The 20,425-nt window shown below is 40.6% G+C and overlaps 2 protein-coding genes and 1 pseudogene across 4 annotated transcripts; 2 read left to right on the top strand and 1 right to left on the bottom strand.

Annotated features, from left to right (window-relative positions):
* Window positions 1–2,449: 2,449 nt before the first annotated feature.
* LOC129645571 (histone H3.1) lies at window positions 2,450–20,238 on the top strand. 3 transcript variants are annotated; one of them, XM_055570870.1, is made up of 3 exons: window positions 2,450–2,810; window positions 7,675–8,044; window positions 19,859–20,238. In XM_055570870.1, the coding sequence occupies exons 1-3, from the start codon at window positions 2,473–2,475 to the stop codon at window positions 20,180–20,182; spliced, it is 1,032 nt and encodes a 343-aa protein (XP_055426845.1). In that variant the 5' UTR covers window positions 2,450–2,472; the 3' UTR covers window positions 20,183–20,238. The 3 variants fall into 3 exon arrangements, with proteins under 3 accessions (XP_055426845.1, XP_055426844.1, XP_055426843.1); XM_055570869.1 differs by lacking the exons at window positions 7,675–8,044; window positions 19,859–20,238 and adding an exon at window positions 7,411–7,548 and having other exon boundaries at window positions 2,450–2,847; XM_055570868.1 differs by lacking the exons at window positions 2,450–2,810; window positions 19,859–20,238 and adding an exon at window positions 7,474–7,608 and having other exon boundaries at window positions 7,705–8,161.
* LOC129647980 (histone H2A-like) lies at window positions 12,450–14,178 on the top strand (annotated as a pseudogene).
* Window positions 14,244–15,110, bottom strand: LOC129645555 (histone H1.3). The gene has a single exon (XM_055570850.1). The coding sequence runs from the start codon at window positions 15,053–15,055 to the stop codon at window positions 14,387–14,389; it is 669 nt and encodes a 222-aa protein (XP_055426825.1). The 5' UTR covers window positions 15,056–15,110; the 3' UTR covers window positions 14,244–14,386.
* Window positions 20,239–20,425: the final 187 nt, after the last annotated feature.

The following is a 20,425-nucleotide window of genomic DNA, read 5'->3' on the forward strand; positions in this document are numbered from 1 at the left end:
TGTTAGGTCCCTACCATTTCTGTCCTTTATTGTGCCCATCTTTGCATGAAATGTTCCCTTGGTATCTCTAATTTTCTTGAAGAGATCTCTAGTCTTTCCCATTCTATTGTTTTCCTCTATTTCTTTGCATTGATCACTGAGGAAAGCTTTCTTATCTCTTCTTGCTATTCTTTGGAACTCTGTATTCAAATGGATATATCTTTCCTTTGCTCCTTTGCTTTTCCCTTCCCTTCTTTTCATAGCTATTTTTAAGGCCTCCTCAGACAGGCATTTTGCTTTTTTGCATTTCTTTTCCATGGAGATGGTCTTGATTCCTGTCTCCTGTACAATGTCATGTACCTCCATCCATAGTTCATCAGGCACTCTTTCTATCAGATCTAGTCCCTTAAATCGATTTCTTACTTCCACTGTACGGTCATAAGGAATTTGATTTAGGTCATACCTGAATGGTCTAGTGGTTTTATCCACTTTCTTCAATTTGAGTCTGAATTTGGCAATAAGGAGTTCATGATCTGAGCCACAGTCAACTCCCGGTCTTGTTTTTGCTGACTGTATAGAGCTTCTCCATCTTTGGCTGCAAAGGATATAATCAATGTGATTTCAGTGTCAACCATGTGGTGATGTCCATGTGTAGAGTCTTCTCTTGTGTTGTTGAAAGAGGATGTATGCTATGACCAGTGTGTTCTCTTGGCAGAACTCTATTATCCTTTGCCCTGCTTCATTCTGTACTCAAAGGCCAAATTTGCCCGTTATTCCAGGTGTTTCTTGACTTCTTACTTTTGCATTGCAGTCCCCTATAATGAAAAGGACATCTGTTTTGGGTGTTAGTTCTAGAAGGCCTTGTATGTCTTTATACAACTGTTCACCTTCTTCAGCATTATTGGTCGGGGCATAGACGTGGATTACCGTGATATTGAATGGTTTGCCTTGGAAATGAACAGGGATCATTCTGTCGTTTTTGAGATTGCATGCAAGTACTGCATTTCGGACTCTTTTGTTGACTATGATGGCTACTGAAATTTCTTCTAAAGGATTCTTGCCCACAGTAGTAGATATAATGGTCATCTTAGTTAAATTCACCTATTCCAGTCCATCTTAGCCTTGCTTTCAAGGCTCAGACAATTTTTCTCACATATAGGCAGGAGATAGATGCCACCAGGCTGAGCAGTTGGAGTTTGTTCCCTGTTGAATATCCTTCAAGAGAGTAGAGTAGTAGCAGAAACAGAGAGGAGTTGAGCCCTGCCTAAATAAAAGATAAAGATAACATAAATTCCTCATTCTCCAGGTCAAGACCTTCCATCTACATAGGCTCAGAAAGGCTATTCCGAGGTGAAATGGGGAAGGGACACCCCATAATAAGTGATGGAGATCTCAATGGATACTGCTGGTTCAATTGAGGGAAATATATATATATATATATCCATGGCGGTCGCAAAGAGCGGGACACGACTTGGTGACTGAACAACAAGAGTTTAGCACTGACTTCTTAAATAAAAAGTTTGCACACATAGGGATGTGGAAGTTATGAAAGCAACTAACATAGGCCCAGATTGCAAAATACCAGATTGAGAGATTTAAGAATATTGGGGAGCGGGACTTCCCCACCTTTCCAGTGGTTAAGACGTAACAATTCCACTGCAGAAGAAGTCGGTTCAATCCTTGTTGGAGAATTGGATCCCACATCCTGTGAGGCAGCGGGCACAAAATTAAAATAAAGAAAAAGTGAAATATAAATTTAAAAAATAATAATAATACTGGGGAGAAAGTCAATTTCTGGAGCAAGAAGATGAAATTTCCTCAGGTAATTGCAGTAGTACTCAAAAAGAAACATTTAACCAAAAATTAACCTTTTGGTTTTCCAAACACCTTTATGATATCAGAATTAAAATCCTCATCCTGCAAATGAAAAAAAATGAAAATGAGAAAATACCTGTCACAAACCTGATCCTAAACCTTAGAATGTGAAAAAGTAGCAAGTAATGAGGGCTCAGGCAATAGAGTCATGTCTCCGAGTAATGCACATCAGCGAGAAAACCTTGTTTCCCAATGTATATCAGTAATTTCCTTGCTCCCTAAGATCAGTTTACCACGATAATTATTTCACTATCATTTAAATTGTACAAAAATGCTTCCCAGGAACTCGTTCGCATTTCAGATATGCGTTTAAAGAATGAGGCAATATAAAATCTCGGTCAATGACTTAGCTTAAATATTCAAAATTGAAAACAAATGTTGCCTTAATAGGTACCGTCCCTTAATAAACAGAAGAATGTTTTTAAACGCCCTTAAACAGGACTCTTTCAGGTGAAATTCAGGGAATGAGCAAAGAAATTTTCTTTTCTCGACTCCGCCCCACAGACTCTCAGGCGTTTGTGGGCTGGGATAAATTAGGTTACGAATCAGCCCCTCCCCTACCCGCCTTTTTTGTAGTTTTCAAATAGGTCCGCGACCGGACTATAAGACTTTCGCCCCATGTCACCTAAATTTGTGCATAGATTTTCTGACCTAGGTTTAGTAATGTCTGGACGCGGTAAAGGTGGAAAAGGTCTTGGGAAAGGAGGCGCGAAGCGTCACCGTAAGGTTCTGCGGGATAACATTCAAGGTATTACTAAACCCGCGATCCGCCGCTTGGCTCGTCGCGGTGGGGTCAAGCGCATCTCTGGCCTCATTTACGAGGAAACTCGCGGGGTGCTGAAAGTGTTCTTGGAAAACGTGATTCGGGACGCGGTCACCTACACCGAACACGCCAAGCGAAAGACGGTGACAGCCATGGACGTCGTCTACGCGCTGAAGCGTCAGGGACGCACTCTTTACGGATTTGGCGGCTAAGCCGGACCCACAAACAAGGTTTCTGTGCCAGTTTACCAGGCCCTTTTCAGGGCCACTTATCTGTTCACTTGAAAGAGCTCTTGCACTAATCTGGTTTTTGTTCTTTTTTTTTCTATTGCGAGGAAATGGGGCTTAGTGAACTTGTGATCTCGGGGTGTAAATAACTGCTTTAATATAACTCGTTTGTGTGAAAGTGAGGTTTCTCAGTCTTGTCCGACTCTGCGACCCCATGGACTGTAGCCTACTCGGCTCCTCTGTCCATGGGATTTTCTAGGCAAGAATACTGGAGTGGGTTGCCATTTCCTTCAGGGGATTTTCCCAACCCAGGGATCGAACCCAGGTCTCCTGCATTGTAGGCAGACGCTCTTATTTGTGTACCTGTGCATTAAATGTTTGCTCTGTGATGCAGTTACAGTGCCACATAATGGCTTTTAAATTGTGGAGCTCTGTTACTAGGAACCCTTAGTTTGCAAAATTGATGAATTTCATAAGTTTTTAAAATAAGACATTGATAATAGGCCATAAGTTGCATTGGTGAGTAAATGCAAGTACTACTTTAATAGCCTCACATCTCAAGAAAATCTGATAAATAGCTGCTAGGAAAGAAACTCAAGACGAGGTACAATGAAAGACTGAACTAAAGGAAGTGAAGGCACCTGTGAGGAGGTTTACGTAGCACGAGGGCCATAAACTACCGGGTCAAGTTTTTTTTTTTTTTTTTTAATCTACAAAGAATTTGGGATTTGTTTCCTGCCTTGTCAAATCTAGTCCCTGGTAGTCTATAATAAAAGCAACAACTAATTCACCTGATGAACCCTCCGGATTCTTTTCTCATGTATAACGTCAGAAAGCTAGCTATAAACACATGGACATCTAGCCCTGTGCTGGGACTCAGCCACACCAGGATTTTTCATACGTCAGCATTTGCAAAGAAAAGGGGAAAGAAGTCCCCGAAGCAATAACTGAACAAAGTCGTCTGTCTGGGCTTCAAGACAAAGTAACTGGCAAAGCCCTGTTTAAAAGGACTTCAAGATAGTAGATGCCCTTTACTTAAGTATATTTCCTACCTGCAGGCCATTTGAACCAATCCCAGTACCGTGGGGGCAGGTGTGAGGGGAAGAGGGAGGGAAAAGACAAGTGTTAGGTAACTGCTTTTTGATCATACTGGGTCCTGTGATGGTCTCTTAAGGTGGCCCACACGATTTCTGGTCTTAATGTTCACCGTTGTGTGATCAAGCCCCTGGACTGTGGATGTGACCTGTGACCTCTTTTTACCCATCAAAGCATGTGACCATAGGTGACAGGATGTAAAAAAATTTGTGATTATGACTAGGTTATCAATAATATTGTAACATCTTCCAATCTCTTGCATGCTGGGTCGGCTTTTTAATATAAATTGTATTTATTTTTCGCTGCGATAGGTCTTCATTCCTGCACGCAGGCTTTCTCTAGTTGCATGGGCTTCTCATTGTGATGATGTCTCTTGTTGCAGAGCACAGGCCCTAGGGTGCGCGGGCTTCAGTAGCTCTGGCTCAAGGGCTCAATATTAGTTGCCCTGTGGCATGTGGAATCTTCCTGGACTAGGAATCAAACACCTATCCCCTAATTTGGGAGGCAGATTCTTAACCACCGGCCCACCAGGGAAGTCCTGCATGCTGGTTTTGACAAACCAAGCATCTCTGTTGTCCAAATGACAAGAAACTCAGAGGGCTCTTTAGGAACTGAGGGAAGACTAGCAGCCTATAAGGGCTTCAAGCCAACAGTCAAGAAGAAAATATGATTCTCAGTCCTAAAACTACAAAGAACCAACCACTAAGTGAGTTTGGAAGCATATATTTCCCCAATCAAGAGACCACAACCCTGCATAACACCCCAACAGCATCCTTATAGAGGACCCAGATAAAACATGCCCAGCCTCAAAGAATCTGTGTGATAATACATGTGGGAAGCTAGTAGCTTCAAGGCAATCTGTTATCCATCAATAAAGATAGCCAGCACATTTGGAATCTTCATCTAAGATTCTAAAGATTCTACCATGTCATCTAAAATAACAGATATATTTAACTGAAACTACAGTCTTTATCTAAGGGGAAAATGAAATTTAAAAACAAATTAAAACTTTAACAAACATTGTTTCACAATTAGATGAACCTCCATACTCCTCACAAACACACAATACACTCTGGCATGTACATTCGTAGTGCCTATCTGATGTACCAAATAGCAAGTCTGTAGGTCATGAAAAGTACTGAAAACAATTTATCAATGTTATTTTACTTTCAGCAATACAGAAACTATCAAATTTTCAGGAAAACTATGCATTTCTTTCCATATCCTCTATCCTCCCTGCACTTCTACATCTTATTTCTGTTTCTTTTGATTTTTTTTTTTTCCTTCACCTGTGTAAATGAATACAGAACCTACAGCTGACTGAAGGTAGGGCATATAAAAATTAAAAAATGTCTCAAAATGAGGGTTTCAGACCCTGCTTCAGCACAATGTAGGATTAATTATACCAATAATAGACTCAAGGAAAATAAAGTGATTTTTTTTTATTTTTAATGTAAATTTGAATAATCACCTTTGAAATAGTCTACCCTAGTGGTTGAGATTAAACTCTTGAGATTCCACTAAATACCCTAGGCCTATACACTGTATAAATGACATTTTGAGCCTCTTTGTACAAACACATTCTCATGACTAATATTTGTGAAACACATAAGATTTTTTGAAACAGGGACCCCAAACACAAGTGCCATCATTAAACAAATTTAAGTCCACAGGAAATCACCAGAACAATTTTAAATCTAAACAATGAATGGATGTAAGAACAATTTAAAAGATTTTAAGGAACAAAACATTAAAACCAGAATACTAGAATTTCCTAATACTTATTACAATACGCAATTATTTCAAATTCTTTGCTGCACTAAAGAACAAAAATTAACCTCTCATATTGTATTATGGTTTCCTGCATTTTAAAGAATGACTGTTTAAAAAAATGTAAAAAGCTGGAAAATCTTGATATTATAGTTCTCATTACACAAAAATTAATAGCTCTATAAGGAAACATTGAGGAATACTAGAGGTAGAGAAAATTTTTACTTGGAGCTGGTGTAATTTGGTGATAAACTTGGTGCTCTTGAACACTGAGTCCTTGGTCATTTCCATGCACAAGAGCAGGCACATGGCCCTTTGAATCACCCTGAATGTGATGGTCCAGCACTTTGTGATGGTAAAGCACTTATGCGCCAAGCTCGACATCTGGCCGCCCCCCGCCCCCCATATCTCGATGTTGAGGTTGACAAACGAGTCCTTGATGCCCAAGTCCTTGGTCAAGATGCCAGTGTCCAGGTGAACCTACTTAAGCATTTTATAGACAGACCTATACAGAACAGCTCTCCTTAAACCCAGTTTTCTATTTCCTGCCATCTTCCTTCTGGACCTTGGTCACCACCTTCTTTTTTGGACCCTTTTTTGGGGCTGGGGTCTTCTCTGGTAGCTAAGACGATAAAGAATAGGCCTGAAATTCAGGAGACCCGGATTCGATCCCTCGATCAGGACGATCCCCTGGCAGAGGAAATGGCAACCCACTCCAGTTTCCTTGCCTGGAGAATCCCATGGACAGAGAAACCCGGTGGGCTACATTCCATGGGGGTCGCAAAGAGTCGGACACGAATGAGTGACTAATATTATTTGACGCGGGGGCGTATTTAGCTATCTCTGGCTTGGAAAACAGCATGAAAAATGGGGAAACAAACCCGAGGAGAACAAGACATCGCCAAGAATTAAATCACGGATACAAGCAAAGACTCACAAATCTGATCTTTAATTGGATATAAACTGACCAATAGATAAATAGTATGTAAATTAAGGTTCAAAAACTGCTTTCTTTATTGGGTCAAAAAGAAAGGCGTTCATGTATTCCTATAGGTTGATTAAGAACACTGTTACATGACATAAATCATTCAATTAAAAATCGATAAAACTTTTTAATTACAGGAAAGTCTTAGCGTTTGGATGTGAAAACTAGGTAAAGAAATCCTATTATGTAGCCGGGTCAAGTCTTCATAAAAGCACTGTGGGTTTGTCTTGGACACCCTGAGACTCTTGGAAAGAGTCCCGAGATTCTAGCCCATTGCAGTGTGCTAAAGGCTCTCGATCGCCGCCATCTTTTTAAGGTTCCGCATTGCAAACCTTTTGTTGACGGATGTCGCCATTAACCCCAGATTGACATTTTAAATGCGTCAAAACCATAAAACAGAGCCAAATTACCAGTTTTGAGTCAAACAAGAAAATAAACATTAGAGATTCCAGAATATTGGGATTTTGCTGTGTCCCCTTAATAATACAAAATTCTTCACATCTTAACAGTATGTACTAAAAGACCATGTTACCGGGAATGAGACATTAACTGTAGATGTGAAATAGGACTCGAGAGGCTTAGACGGTGAATTCTAAAACGGGACAATTATCGGGATTAGAATCCTGATGAAAAAGAGTTAACTATGCATAAAATGGCAGGTGTATGAATTCTAGAGGGCTTTCACGGACACATTCTATTTTTTATATCCCAAACAGGAGAAAAGTTCAACATTACTGAATGATTAATATGCTTGTGGACCATACTTGACAGAGTACTATCAATAAAGCAACTCGGAAAAAAAAATTTTTTTAAGGGGAAGATGGCTGCTGATTGAAATGAACCAATCCGAGATTTGCACCGGATGGATGAACCAATGTTAAATAGCTCGAAGCACTTCCGGAATTTAGCAGCCCGTGAGTAACAGGAATTGCCCACAATCCAATCAGAGTGATTCTGGTCCTTTATAAATACAGGAGCAACCCTCCTAGTCTAATCCCATTGTCTTGCAGGCTAGCTATGGCGCGCACTAAGCAAACGGCTCGCAAGTCCACCGGCGGCAAGGCGCCGCGCAAGCAGCTGGCCACCAAGGCGGCCCGCAAGAGCGCGCCGGCCACCGGCGGCGTGAAGAAGCCGCACCGCTACCGCCCGGGCACGGTGGCTCTGCGCGAGATCCGTCGATACCAGAAGTCCACGGAGCTGCTGATCCGCAAGCTGCCGTTCCAGCGGCTGGTGCGCGAGATCGCGCAGGACTTCAAGACCGACCTGCGCTTCCAGAGCTCGGCGGTGATGGCGCTGCAGGAGGCATGCGAGGCCTACCTGGTGGGGCTCTTCGAGGACACCAATCTGTGTGCCATCCACGCCAAACGGGTTACCATCATGCCCAAGGACATCCAGCTTGCCCGCCGCATCCGCGGAGAGAGGGCATAAATTGGCTTAATTGTCGACTGACAATAACTTAAACCCAAAGGCTCTTTTCAGAGCCAATCACTTAATCTATGAAGGGTGCTGTAATATGTGAGTGGAACACAAGTTTGGCAGAGATTGAAGAATCCTATGTGTATGCAGCTGCTTAGGAAGTCCTACGCTCTTTGTAAGTTTTCAATGTAGCAACTACCTCCACGGCTTAAACGCTTCCATTTTGCCTTATTGTATGTAGATTCTGCACACTTAGGCGTGGTACATGGATTTCGTGTGTGTGTGAGCTGTTGTATCTCGGGACTCACTAAGGGAAAAACAAGAACCAGGTGGTAAATTTAACAGAAACAAGTCTAAATAAATGTTCAGGCCAAGTTAGCCATCGTAAGAAATAGAAGTTTAAACATGAAATAATTGTTCTTGGAAGTCTGTCAGGTAACTGAGACTTGGATGCTGAGAACTGGAAAGCCGTGACCCTTGTAAGGAAAGAAAGTATATTCATATTTCCAATAATGAAGTAAGACATTTTTAATGCCAAATAAAAGCCTTCCATATTAGAACTTTGTTTCCCATATTCTGTACTTTGTTTGAGATTATACAACAGTGAGTTTTTTAATGTCTGTCTCATCAGATGATGGATGTCAGATGAGGCCCACGAAGGCACGAAAAATATCTAGTTATATGAAATCCACCAGAACATCTAGAACAGTTCTTTGTATTAAATTCTCAAGAAATTTAGTGAAATTAGAATTTAAAAGTTGTTAGACAAACAAGAATTACCATTCAATGTATTGTTGATTATAGGAGTAAAAGATTGATAGAGTTCATGTTAGTTTAATACTAAATAGTTTAATCACATAGAAATAAATTGACGGTTGCATTATTGAGTTGACCAGAAGTCATGTATTAGTCTGTGAAAGCTCCATAAATAAGGTAAACTCAACAGGTATCTCCAAATATCTATTATTATTATTCTGTTAGTGCTTTACAAGTGAGGAGACTGAAACTAAAAAATGTATAGGTAAAAAGAAGTAGAACCAAAAACATTTCCCCTTTAAGCATTACTATAGTTAACAACAGTATTAGTGTGATCCTCAGTAGTTACCCCTGAGGCTTAATTCCTAAGATGAGCCGTCATAAGAAAACTGACATGTTTATCTAAATGTTTTCGTATATGTTAAATGGGTAGATTTTGAAAATGTACAGAGTCACATAAAACTGTGTTCAATTATACTACAATTATTACAGCCAGTTGCACAGAAATAGAATTGAACAGCTATAAAAATAAAACATTAAAATTGAGTTTTTAGCCTTTCTGCTCATTATCTAAACAATGATGTTGCTAGCTGACACACACACAATTTTTTTTTTAATTTTAAATACATTGAAAAGCTAGTGCTTAATATGAGACCTTTTTTAATGAATTTGTATTTTATTGGGAAAATGTCACAAATCTAAATCACATGACATTTTATAGGTACCTGTTGGAACATTAACTTGTATAACCATTTCAACCTTACCTGGTTGCCTATAAATACATAACTAAACACTAATATATATAATCTCTGAATAATCAGTATCTTTATTTTATGGAAATGATAGCTAAAAAATCAAGATGATTCAGAAATACCATTTCATACTTTCCCCATTTCCTGCCTACCACATGTGCACACAGGTAAATTTTTATATTCTACATTTGAAGACTTACTGCAAAGGTGTTATATTTAAGGGTTTTTTTTTTATTATTTGCTACTTTGTTTTCATTTGGGGATGTCTTTCTTTTCAGAAGCCCCAACACCTTAGATGGCAGTAAATGAGCTAGTACAGTGCCTAAGTTAAGCCATTGGGAGGAGAGTGATAGAGCCTCATACAGAAAAACAGTAAATGAAATCACTGAATCTGATTATCTGGAGATAATCCCACCATCTGACAGGATTTTAAAGATTGGTCAATTAAAAACACACCTAGAGTATTGGGAAAAACAAGACAAAGAAAACTAATGACCTAGGGCTTAGTTTAATGAGAAAAGATGCATTATAAATATTCCCTTGATAATAATGGTACTGAAGTATTAATGTCATCAAGGCACATTAGCAGAGAAACTAGATTTTTTTTAATTAGGGGAATTTATTCATTGAGATGCAACCTGAGATGAAATTGGAAAGATTATTCCAGGTAGAAGGGAGAGAATTACAGATGAACAGAATTGTCAAAACAAACAAAAGCAGCAGCAACAACAAAAGGCAATAAAGTTCCCCATTGAACCAAAGGCTAATAGGGAGCAAGTAATAATTTTTATATGACAGATGATCAGAATTTAGGAATTAGGGGCTGGAGAAAGTAATTAGGAAGAACCAGTTAGGAACAACCTGGTTACAATACTAGTTAGGAAGCAATGGAATTATCCCAGGTGTAAGAGGACAAGGAGAGAATGTGAGAGGGGAGAAAATGTCAGATTATATAAACATCGGCTTCCCTCATAGCTCAGTCGGTAAAGAATCTGCCTGCAATGCAGGAGACATGGGTTCGATTCCTGGGTCGGAAAGATTCCCCCGGAGAAGGAAATGGCAACTCACTCCAGTATTCTTAAGAATCCCATGGTCAGAGAAGCCTGGTGTACTACAGTCTATGGGGTTCCAAGAGTCGGACAGGACAGAGTGACTTTCACTACTACTACTATATAAACATCTACCTGCTTTTTAGTGACTGAGTGACATGAGTAATCAAGGCCTCCACACAGTGACATGAACTCAGTCTACCTCATGCAGTTATAAGGAGTCAGGTAATTACTAAGTAGAAGTAAGAAAATAGTAACTTCAGGCTGGTTTGAAAGATTTTTAATACATTTGGCTTAGATTTATGCCATATGCCTAAGTACCCTCCTGCATTTAAGAAAATATGAACATGCCCTTCACACCTTCCAAGCTAAACCTTTTTTTTTCCTTTTAGTATATTTTGCAGACAACTACTCATACAGGCTCCTGTCCGATATGTCATCTTTAAATGTCGATCTGTTGAGTTTTCCTAAACCTGGATATTGCCACTGTACCTGACAGACCACCTTTGTTCACCAAAAGAACATCAGAACTCCAAGGATGAATGTTTCAGAATGCTCTCCTAGGGATGTGGCTTTGGGACAGGAATAAGCTTTCTGATCTTTCATCTTCCTGGTGCAGAATATCAAGCCTTCTTTGTCTTCTTTACCCATTCCCAAGTTGTTCATTTTAAGCTGCTTTAAGTGCAACAAAACTTGGGAAGATGGAGAAAGATTTAAACAAGTTCTGATTTCCTTGGAAATTAGAAAATGTCCAAGGGAAAGGAATATGAATATTAATTTACAGAAACCACACTAAAACTAGAAAAGCATTGAATGAATGATGTTTAATTACTTCTGGTACATTCCAAAGGGATTGTGAATTGGATAGGTCACAAGGGGTCTCAAACAGAAATACATGAATGTTATGTCTTTCTGGATGGGCATCAAAATGAAATAGAGAACTCATTTTCCAGCAGGCATAATAGATGGGGAGCAGTGGACAGAAAATGACACTAGGAAAAAAGAAACTTTGAGACTTTGTGTTTGAGACTCAGGTGCACTATTTATTGACAAGATGATGCTGGCCATTTCATCTTTCTAAGCCACAATTTTCTTAACTGTAAAACAAACAGCATTGAGAATTCCCTTGTAGTCCAGTGGTTAGGACTTGGTGCTTTCACAGCAAAGGCTGGGTTCAATTCCTGCTTGGGGAACTAAGACCCCAAAAGAGGGTCTATCCAGTACACACTAATAATAATAATCATAAAGAAGGAGTTTAGCTATACCTACTTCAAGAGCTTTAGAGTGAGGTAGACATAGAAGAGCTTTGTAAAATGTAAGTAACTACAGATACTGTATAGTACCACTCTCATTGAATGTCACATTGCCACATAATTCTTATTCCTCATTATTCTTCATCAGAAGCCAAACTCATTCTGGTATTAAAGACTTCAAGGGTCTCTTCCCTCTTAACTTTCCCCCTTGATGCAATCTATTATATTCAAAAAGACTCTTGAGCAACCATTTCACATTTTCCCATTTATCCAAATATCCTTCTCAATCAAACCACTGTCCTAAGAGACGGGATTTTTGGCTCTTTCTAGAAAGAAGAAAGTAGGGAATGCAACTGCAATGGATGAAACATAAAATCTCATTTAGAAAAGCTAGAAAGATAATCACGGGCTATATTTTTTTTTTCTTTAAAGTTGAAGAACTAAAAATTTAATAAACTATTAACTAGTAAGGTGTGTATGCATGTGTGTGTGAGGTGGGGCGGGGATATGCTGTAAGCAAATAAACAAGATGAAGCCTTTTAACCATGAGGTATTTGTCCACTGACAATCTGCTCAGGGACTCATGACTTGTATGGTGGATTCTATGGACACCCTGGGGAAAACTATAAACACCTTTCCAATATCATGTTTTAGAATACCAATACAAAAAAAGAAAGGCATATTAAAATATAATTTTAAAATGTATTTAAGTACATATAATGTGCTCCATCAGTCATATCAAATAACAAGGAGCAACAGGTGGAATAACAAATGTCAGTTTAAAGGACTCAGAATGATGTAAACTTTATTTCAAGATATCTTCAAAGTGATATTAAAACATCTGTGATGCCACTTGAAAACCTCAATAAGGTCTGCAAAATCCATTGTAACTGCCTGTGCTTACAGACATACTATAAGGAAATGCTTAACTGCATTTAGTTTGCTAAGATAAGATGTAATTATTCCCCAACCATGTTTACAACTGCCTACTGGTCTACAAAACAGATTTTTGTCAAGATTCATCAGTAAAACACAGTGGCATTCCCCTGAAATTAAAAACAGGATGAAGTGGAAATGACGAAACATCCATCTTCCTAGAACCATTTATTTGGCCCTGGTTACTGCGGCTCAAGGAGCTCTCTAAACATTCTCCTTGCGTTTCCCAAAGCTTAATTATTTCTATCTATTTATTATCCACCAAAAGATCTGAGACTGCCAACCATGGCTCCCTGGGCCCTATCAACATCTTAAGAGATTAAGAATGTGATAAATGGGTAAATTATAAACCGCCAGGAATGGCTTTTACACTTTTTTTTTTTAACAATTTTTTTTTTTTTTTTTTACTATACCTTAGGGTTGCCTCCTCCAGTGGCTCAGCTGTGAAAAATCCGCCTACAATGCAGGAGATACAGGTTCGATCCCTGGGTCGGTAAGATCCCCGGGAGAGCGTAATGGCAACCCACTCCAGGATCCTTGCCTGGAAATCCCAAGGACAGAAGAGCCTGGCGGGCTAGTCCACGGGGTCGAAAATAGTCGGACGACTGAGCAGTTCACAATGTCAGCATAGTAGGAACAATTATGCAGATTCAGGCAGAGTATCAATAGTATCAAGGTCCCCTCGAATAGGACTACAATTCATTAAGCGGGAAAAAAATGCAAGCTTTTCAACTGCTTCCAAGTATACTCAAGTCCTCATATCTCAATCTCTAATTGACGCCGTATTTTCTCCTAGACACCAAGCAAATAAACCCAGGAGTGCATCCTGATTGGCTACTTCTCCTTAGACGCTACAAACCAATGAGAAAGAAAACCTTACAAACTTCCAGACGGTAAAAACCCCATTCTTCAGGTTGCACTTTTTTTTGGAGGAGGAGGGAAACAGGGCGGCAGAGCCCGAACCAAGGCCAAAAACCAGCTCCTCGCGGGCCAGGCTCCACTTTCCCAGGGGCCGCGTGCATCGTCTGCTCCCCAAGGGTAACTACTCCGAACGGGTCGGGGACGGGGTCCCGGTGTATGAGACCACCGTGGTGGAGTACAAGGCCGAGATACCAGAGCTGGCGGGGAACGGGGCCCATCACAAAACGTACACTACTCACCCCACCCCCGAAGCTTAAAATCCTCAACGATGAACTTTGGGGTCGCGTTACCATCGCACAGTGCAGCGTCCTGCTCAACATCCCTGCTAAGGCCCAAAGCCGTCACAAGTGGCTCTTTTCAGAGCCTCTGAGCTCGCACTAGAGGACTGTGACCACCATCATGGGATCCTGGGGTGCGCGCGCACCCGGACGCACATTCAGCTGTCCAATCACAGTAGAGCGGCAGATTTAAAAAAAATAATTACTTTTATTACAAAACTCGTTGGTAAACCTAGGGATTTATGTCCGGTTAAGCTCTTTCACCTGAAATTAGTGGGTGGCTCTGAAAAGAGCCTTTGAGGTTTTCAAAGCAGGAGGTGCCGCTGAAGATTTACTTCTTCTTGGAGACCGTCTTCTTGGCCTTTGTAGCCTTGGGTTTGGCAGCTTTAGGTTTGGCTGCCTTGGGCTTGGGGGCTTTGGCCTTAGCCGGACTCTTAGTCGGCTTCTTCGGTTTGGCTGCTGCCTTCGCCTTCTTCGGACTCTTAGCTACTTTCTTGGTCCCAGCAGCCGCGGCCGGCTTCTTAACTTTCTTAGGGGTCTTCTTGGCAGCCTTCTTCGGAGTGGCCGCACCCGTGGATTTCTTGGGTTTCTTAGCCGCCCCAGCAGCCTTCTTGGGCTTGGCCGCGCCGGCCTTCTTCGCTTTGGGCTTGGCCTCCCCAGTGGCTGCCTTCTTGTTGAGCTTGAAAGAGCCAGAAGCCCCGGTGCCCTTTGTCTGCACCAGGGTGCCCTTGCTCACCAGACTCTTGAGACCCAGCTTGATGCGGCTGTTGTTCTTCTCCACATCGTAGCCGGCGGCCGCCAGTGCCTTCTTGAGCGCAGCCAGAGACACGCCGCTGCGCTCCTTGGAGGCGGCGACAGCCTTGGTGATCAGCTCGGACACCGGGGGCCCGGACGCCTTGCGTTTTCCAGCGGCCGCGCCCGATTTCTTCGCCTTCTTCTTAACAGGTGTTTTCTCTGCAGGTGCGGGAGCAGCAGGAGCAACCGGAGCCGTCTCCGACATGCTTCTGTTTAGCCAGGAAAGACAAAATAGTAAGGGTAAACTGTCAGAACGGCGTGTCCCGGGCGTCGCCGGCTGGGGGTTTATATAGAGAGTCGCTGAGTGATGATTGGTTGCCTGCTCTGTGCGCCGCGCGGCTAGGGAGGACTCCTCGGCTCTGCCGAGTGGCTGTGTTTTTTGCCCCTTAAAAAAGAAGAAAAATATAAGAAATCTGGGCATGAAATAATTAGGCATGTGGGGGAAACTGATCCGACACTCTTCAGGCTTCATTCCTGCCTTATTTGCTACACCTAGTTTAAAAACCGGCTCCCTGAAACTTTCCTGATTCCCCCAACTCTCTTGGAAACTTCGGTCAAATTGAGACAACTTTCAGATTTTCCTTAAAATTACTAGTTCTCTCTGTTTCCTTTGCAAATCTTTCTTCCAGAGCATTGTCATACACATTGTTTTCTTTTCAACCCTATATAAATAACCTCATTTTTACTGAAATATACAAGGAAAATCGGTTTTTTCGCGAGAGCAATAGCACAGCTCTCCTGCAACTTGTTTGCACTAAGCACTGGGAATTGGCACTGGGGTAGAAAATTCTACGTACAAGATAGATAACTATTTTAGTAAAAATTGACTTTATAATAAAGTTTATGAGGGATGAGACTATAAACTGGGTTTGATTGCAGTGTTTCCTGATTTAAACGGGTTTTTTGGAAGGCTAGGGTGTGGGGCTGCTCTGTTTGTTTTTCTAGATAAACAGCTCCAAACACAGTCTTTAAAACCTTCTTTCAAACTTAGTATAATAGATTTTTTAGACCCAAAATGGGCGTTAGAAATACCTCATGCCATCCTCAGTGAAGAAAAGTGAATCATGAAGCCCCAGAATGGCAGTTCTATAACAATTAACCAGCTCTAAGCTCAAAAAACAGACGCCTGGGGTAATATTGTAAATTCCTTAATGACAATCTGTCCATTAGCCTTTTTTCTCCAATATTTAGCATACAATTCTGTACATATTTCCTATATTCTGAAATGATACTTAAAATACATATTTGATTTAACTGTTTTCAACATTGCAAATAGGCACAAAGGGGGTTAGAAGAAAACATTCTCCTTTAAATCATTTCCTGAGTCTTCAAAACTTTCCTTGAGTTTTTACTAGCAAAATACAAAGGTGACTGTCACAACCTAAATTAATTGGCTGAATATGTTTACCTGAGGAGCTGAACTAAGATTTCATAGCAAATATGGCTGATTTACTAGTCCATCTCTTTGTAACATGCAGAACTAATGGAATTGAGTAAATATTGGATTATTAAGCACAAAATTAGTATCTATCAAATAATCAAATACTGAAACTAATCCTCATGTTTGTCAAAGTAAATAAACAGGAAAGATATTTTGGTGTTGTGATTTTTTTCTCATAAATATCCCTACTTTCAAAAATCTAGTTCTTCTGGCCTACATTCAATAGTAACTTGAGAATTTTCTCATATAATTCCAAGACAGGATAATCAGTTTTAAAGATGTCATCTCTCCATACTTAACTAATTACATAGACATCACTTGGTTTGTTTTTCAATAGTTATTGTGGACTGACACTGTCTAAAACTAAACCTCTGGGACTTGAGACCATGTTATATACCAAATACAAATACAGTGTATAAAGAGGGAAGCTTAAAATTTTGGCTATGGAACATTCCAGTTTTCCCAGGACAGGTATTTTATGAGTGTCTGGAGAAAAGGGCTACTTGTCATCCTCAATGATATCACTGTCAATAGCAACAGTAACAGTAATATAGGCCCGTTTCCTTTTCAAGCACATTATATAGGCCCTTTTCCTTTTCGGGCCAGAGCCTAATACTATCAGTCCTCAAGATACAGGTAAAATTCAGATGTTTAAAACTTTACTATATTAGTAATCATTGTAGTCACAATATCAGTTGTTGAATATTTGTTGAACTTGTTCCCTAAGTTATATGTACTCAGTTTAAGATAGGTGAAAAGTACTTCCTACAGCAGATGTCACAATTTCTTTCTTATGCAACCACTGTTGGTTCCATGGCTATTTAGGTACCAAATAAGTGAGAAGACATTGGGCTCAGGGCCATTCGCTTCATTGTGTATAGGTCTCTGCCTTTCCTAGAGGACAATAATTGAGACATGCTTTCACCTGAAAAGTTCTTCCCCAGATGTTTATAGAATGATGGAGCTGTGCTGCATGTTATTGCTTGAGACCCAAGTACTTACACTCTAACTGTAGTGTGGACAAGGTTCTTGAAAGCAGGATCATCCCCATGGGACTGTAAATTTGGAAAGTTTCTCCTGTTACTTATAGCCCACAAAAAAAAACTTGTGTTTATTACTTTTGAATCCTAAATCTACATAGAGTCTAAAACAGTGTATTTTTCTGCTAGACTAAGAATTCAACTATTTTTACCTTATAGAGGTAAAAAATAAGAAAAACTAAAGTGAGACAAATGATGGACATCTCACAACTTCATGTCCTCTTAATTTTGGTGTCAACACCCCACTCAACCATAGCCAGTGACTGTGAAAGATATAGGTAGTGTGCACCAGGGCAAGCCACGGGGGCTGCATGTAAGCATTCTAAAATTCATTAACTTTCAAAAATTTAAGGAAAAAAGTGACTATGTTCACTAAATATCAAAAAGGCCAAATTAAAAATAAGAGCTATATAACAAATAGAGCATTGTGTTATAATCATGTGCTCAGAAAGGTAATGAGAAGTCACATCCATTTTAATTTTCTGTCAGATGATCTCACCTGAGGACACGCTCCTGCTTGAAACTTCCCTCCAAGCATAACTATATATTATTAATTTAATTTCCTAAACCAAAATTACTACACTCAAATTTCCAATTTCTTTCTTTAAATGTCCTTCTATCTGTAATATCGGGTACATCTAGAAGTTAACTAATTTCTATTATACTTCAAAAATACGCCAATCCTCAGTTCCAGCAGCAAGTCTCATTCTCATATATTTACCACACTCCATTTCTCAGGCTGGGGTAGAAGTTCTCCAGAAGAAATTTTCTATCAAAATACAGCCTAAACCAACCTACTACAATGATAGAAGTGTTTGTATCTGCACAATCACTACACTTACCTGTGGTTATTGAGCACCTATTAAATAGTAGTTAGTGACTGAAGAAATTATTTCTTTAATTTGATTTCATTTTCACTAAATTTAAATGAGCACAGGTGGCTAGTGGCTAATGTAGGAAAGCACAGCTCTAAAACGACTCTCTCAAACCGGCCAAGTGGTTGGAGCAAACTACCCACTTGGAGATATTATTTAAAATGCTGTATCAATCAGTAGACTTGGGGTTAGTCCTGAAATTCTCTAAGTCTAAGCTCCTGAGCCTGCCTACTCAACCGTTCATGTCTGACTCTTTGCGACATCGTGTACTGCAGCCCGCCAGGGTCCTCTGTCCTTGGGATTTCCCAAGGCAGGAATACTGCAGTGGGTTGCCATTTCCTACTCCAGCAGATCTTCCTGACTCAGGATCAAATCTGTGTCTCCTGCAACTACTGCACTGTTCGTACACGGGGTACTTGGAATATAATAGACCCTGAATTGTTGAATGGATGAATCAATGATTCTTGTTTAGTGCCTTTCTCAAAAAGGAGAGCATGGGAGAACAAATTGTCTAAATCCACCGGTAAGCACACCTGAAATAAATCTCAAAAGTTTGTGACTCAGGAAATAATAATCCTCTAACTGCCTATACGGTAAACACCAGCAAAGAAGGGAGTTTTTTCTTAATGACCTCTGTAGTTACATAGAAGGCATTCAATGTGAATATGTGGAATGTGAGTAAATATTGGCATTTGCCTAGTAAACTTATCAATACCTATCATCGGTGTGTAGAACTTCAGTTATCCTTTTAACATGAACAACATTTCAGTCAATAATTTTTTAAATGCGGTTAATTTGCAAATTCTTATTCAGTGGCAACCCACTGCAGTATTCTTACCAGGGAAATCCCATGGAGAGGAGCCTGGAGGGCTACAATCCATGGGGTCGAAAGAGTTGGACATGACTTAGTCACTAACCCACCACCACAATTCATCATGCTGTATCTTCAATACTTCACTGACATAGATTCATGGTAGGTTGCAAAGACATTAGACCCCAGGATCAGAAAGCATCAGTTCTAACCCCAACAATGCTACTTATTAGAACAGAATTAGGTCTTCAAGCCTGGGATTCTTCATGTTCACAATGTAAATCGTGCTTTTCCAGAATAAAGTGGAAATTCAATTAACTTTATCTCCCCTTCCTGAAGTTCCCGCTTTATCAGGAATGTTGAAACGATGTGTATCTAAAGCTTTGCCAAACGGAAACGTTGACGATCAGCCAAATTTGATAAGTATTGCTAGGGAATTTAAGAAATACATTTTTTTAAAGTATCTTCCCATTTACAATTAGTTTTATTCTCCTTTCTGTCCCTTTTAATAGACAGATGTGGCAGAACAGCCTCCTTTTATTAAATAATAAAAATGGTGAGGAAACTTGTACAATATTAATTGAGAAAACTCACAGGGACATGTCTAGAGACCGCAAAACCCTCGTCTCTGGACCCCAGCCAGGAAACAGGAGGGTCAGACACCCAATAGCATTTCCACGCCCCCTTCCCTTCTTGGCAATACCAAACACCCAGTAAGATAGGGAAGAGGCGGGGGCAGAAGTCTAGTTCCCGCCCTCGCTGTTTCAGTTTCCTAAAAGGTCCGCAAAACTGATATATAAAGGGCTGCAGCTGGATCTCGATTACTGCAAAAGAACAATAGTTACTTTTCATCATGTCTGGCAGAGGTAAAGGAGGAAAAGGGCTCGGAAAAGGAGGCGCTAAACGCCATCGTAAAGTTCTGAGGGACAATATCCAAGGTATTACCAAACCTGCTATTCGGCGCCTGGCTCGTCGTGGTGGTGTGAAGCGCATCTCTGGGCTCATCTACGAGGAAACCCGCGGGGTGCTGAAGGTGTTCCTGGAGAACGTGATCCGGGACGCGGTCACCTACACTGAGCACGCCAAGCGCAAGACTGTCACCGCTATGGACGTGGTCTACGCGCTCAAGCGTCAGGGACGCACCCTCTATGGCTTCGGCGGCTAAGTTGCCAAGTAGTTACGAAGCTTCTGCTTGGTACAAAACGGCCCTTTTCAGGGCCACCCACTTGGTCGTAAGAAGGGCTGTTACTTATAAGTGAGTAAGCCAGAGGTACTACGCCTGGTATCTAACGGCAATAGAAGGTTTGCGGTTTTGACTGCAAGCTAGTCATTGTTCGTCCTTAGCTTTTTTTTTCCAAGTTTGACGTCTCAAGATGGAGGTTCTCAAACATGTTAATAGAACAAGGCC

Source organism: Bubalus kerabau, chromosome 3 (genome assembly GCF_029407905.1).
Source record: "Bubalus kerabau isolate K-KA32 ecotype Philippines breed swamp buffalo chromosome 3, PCC_UOA_SB_1v2, whole genome shotgun sequence".
Classification (NCBI taxonomy): Eukaryota; Metazoa; Chordata; class Mammalia; order Artiodactyla; family Bovidae; genus Bubalus; species Bubalus kerabau.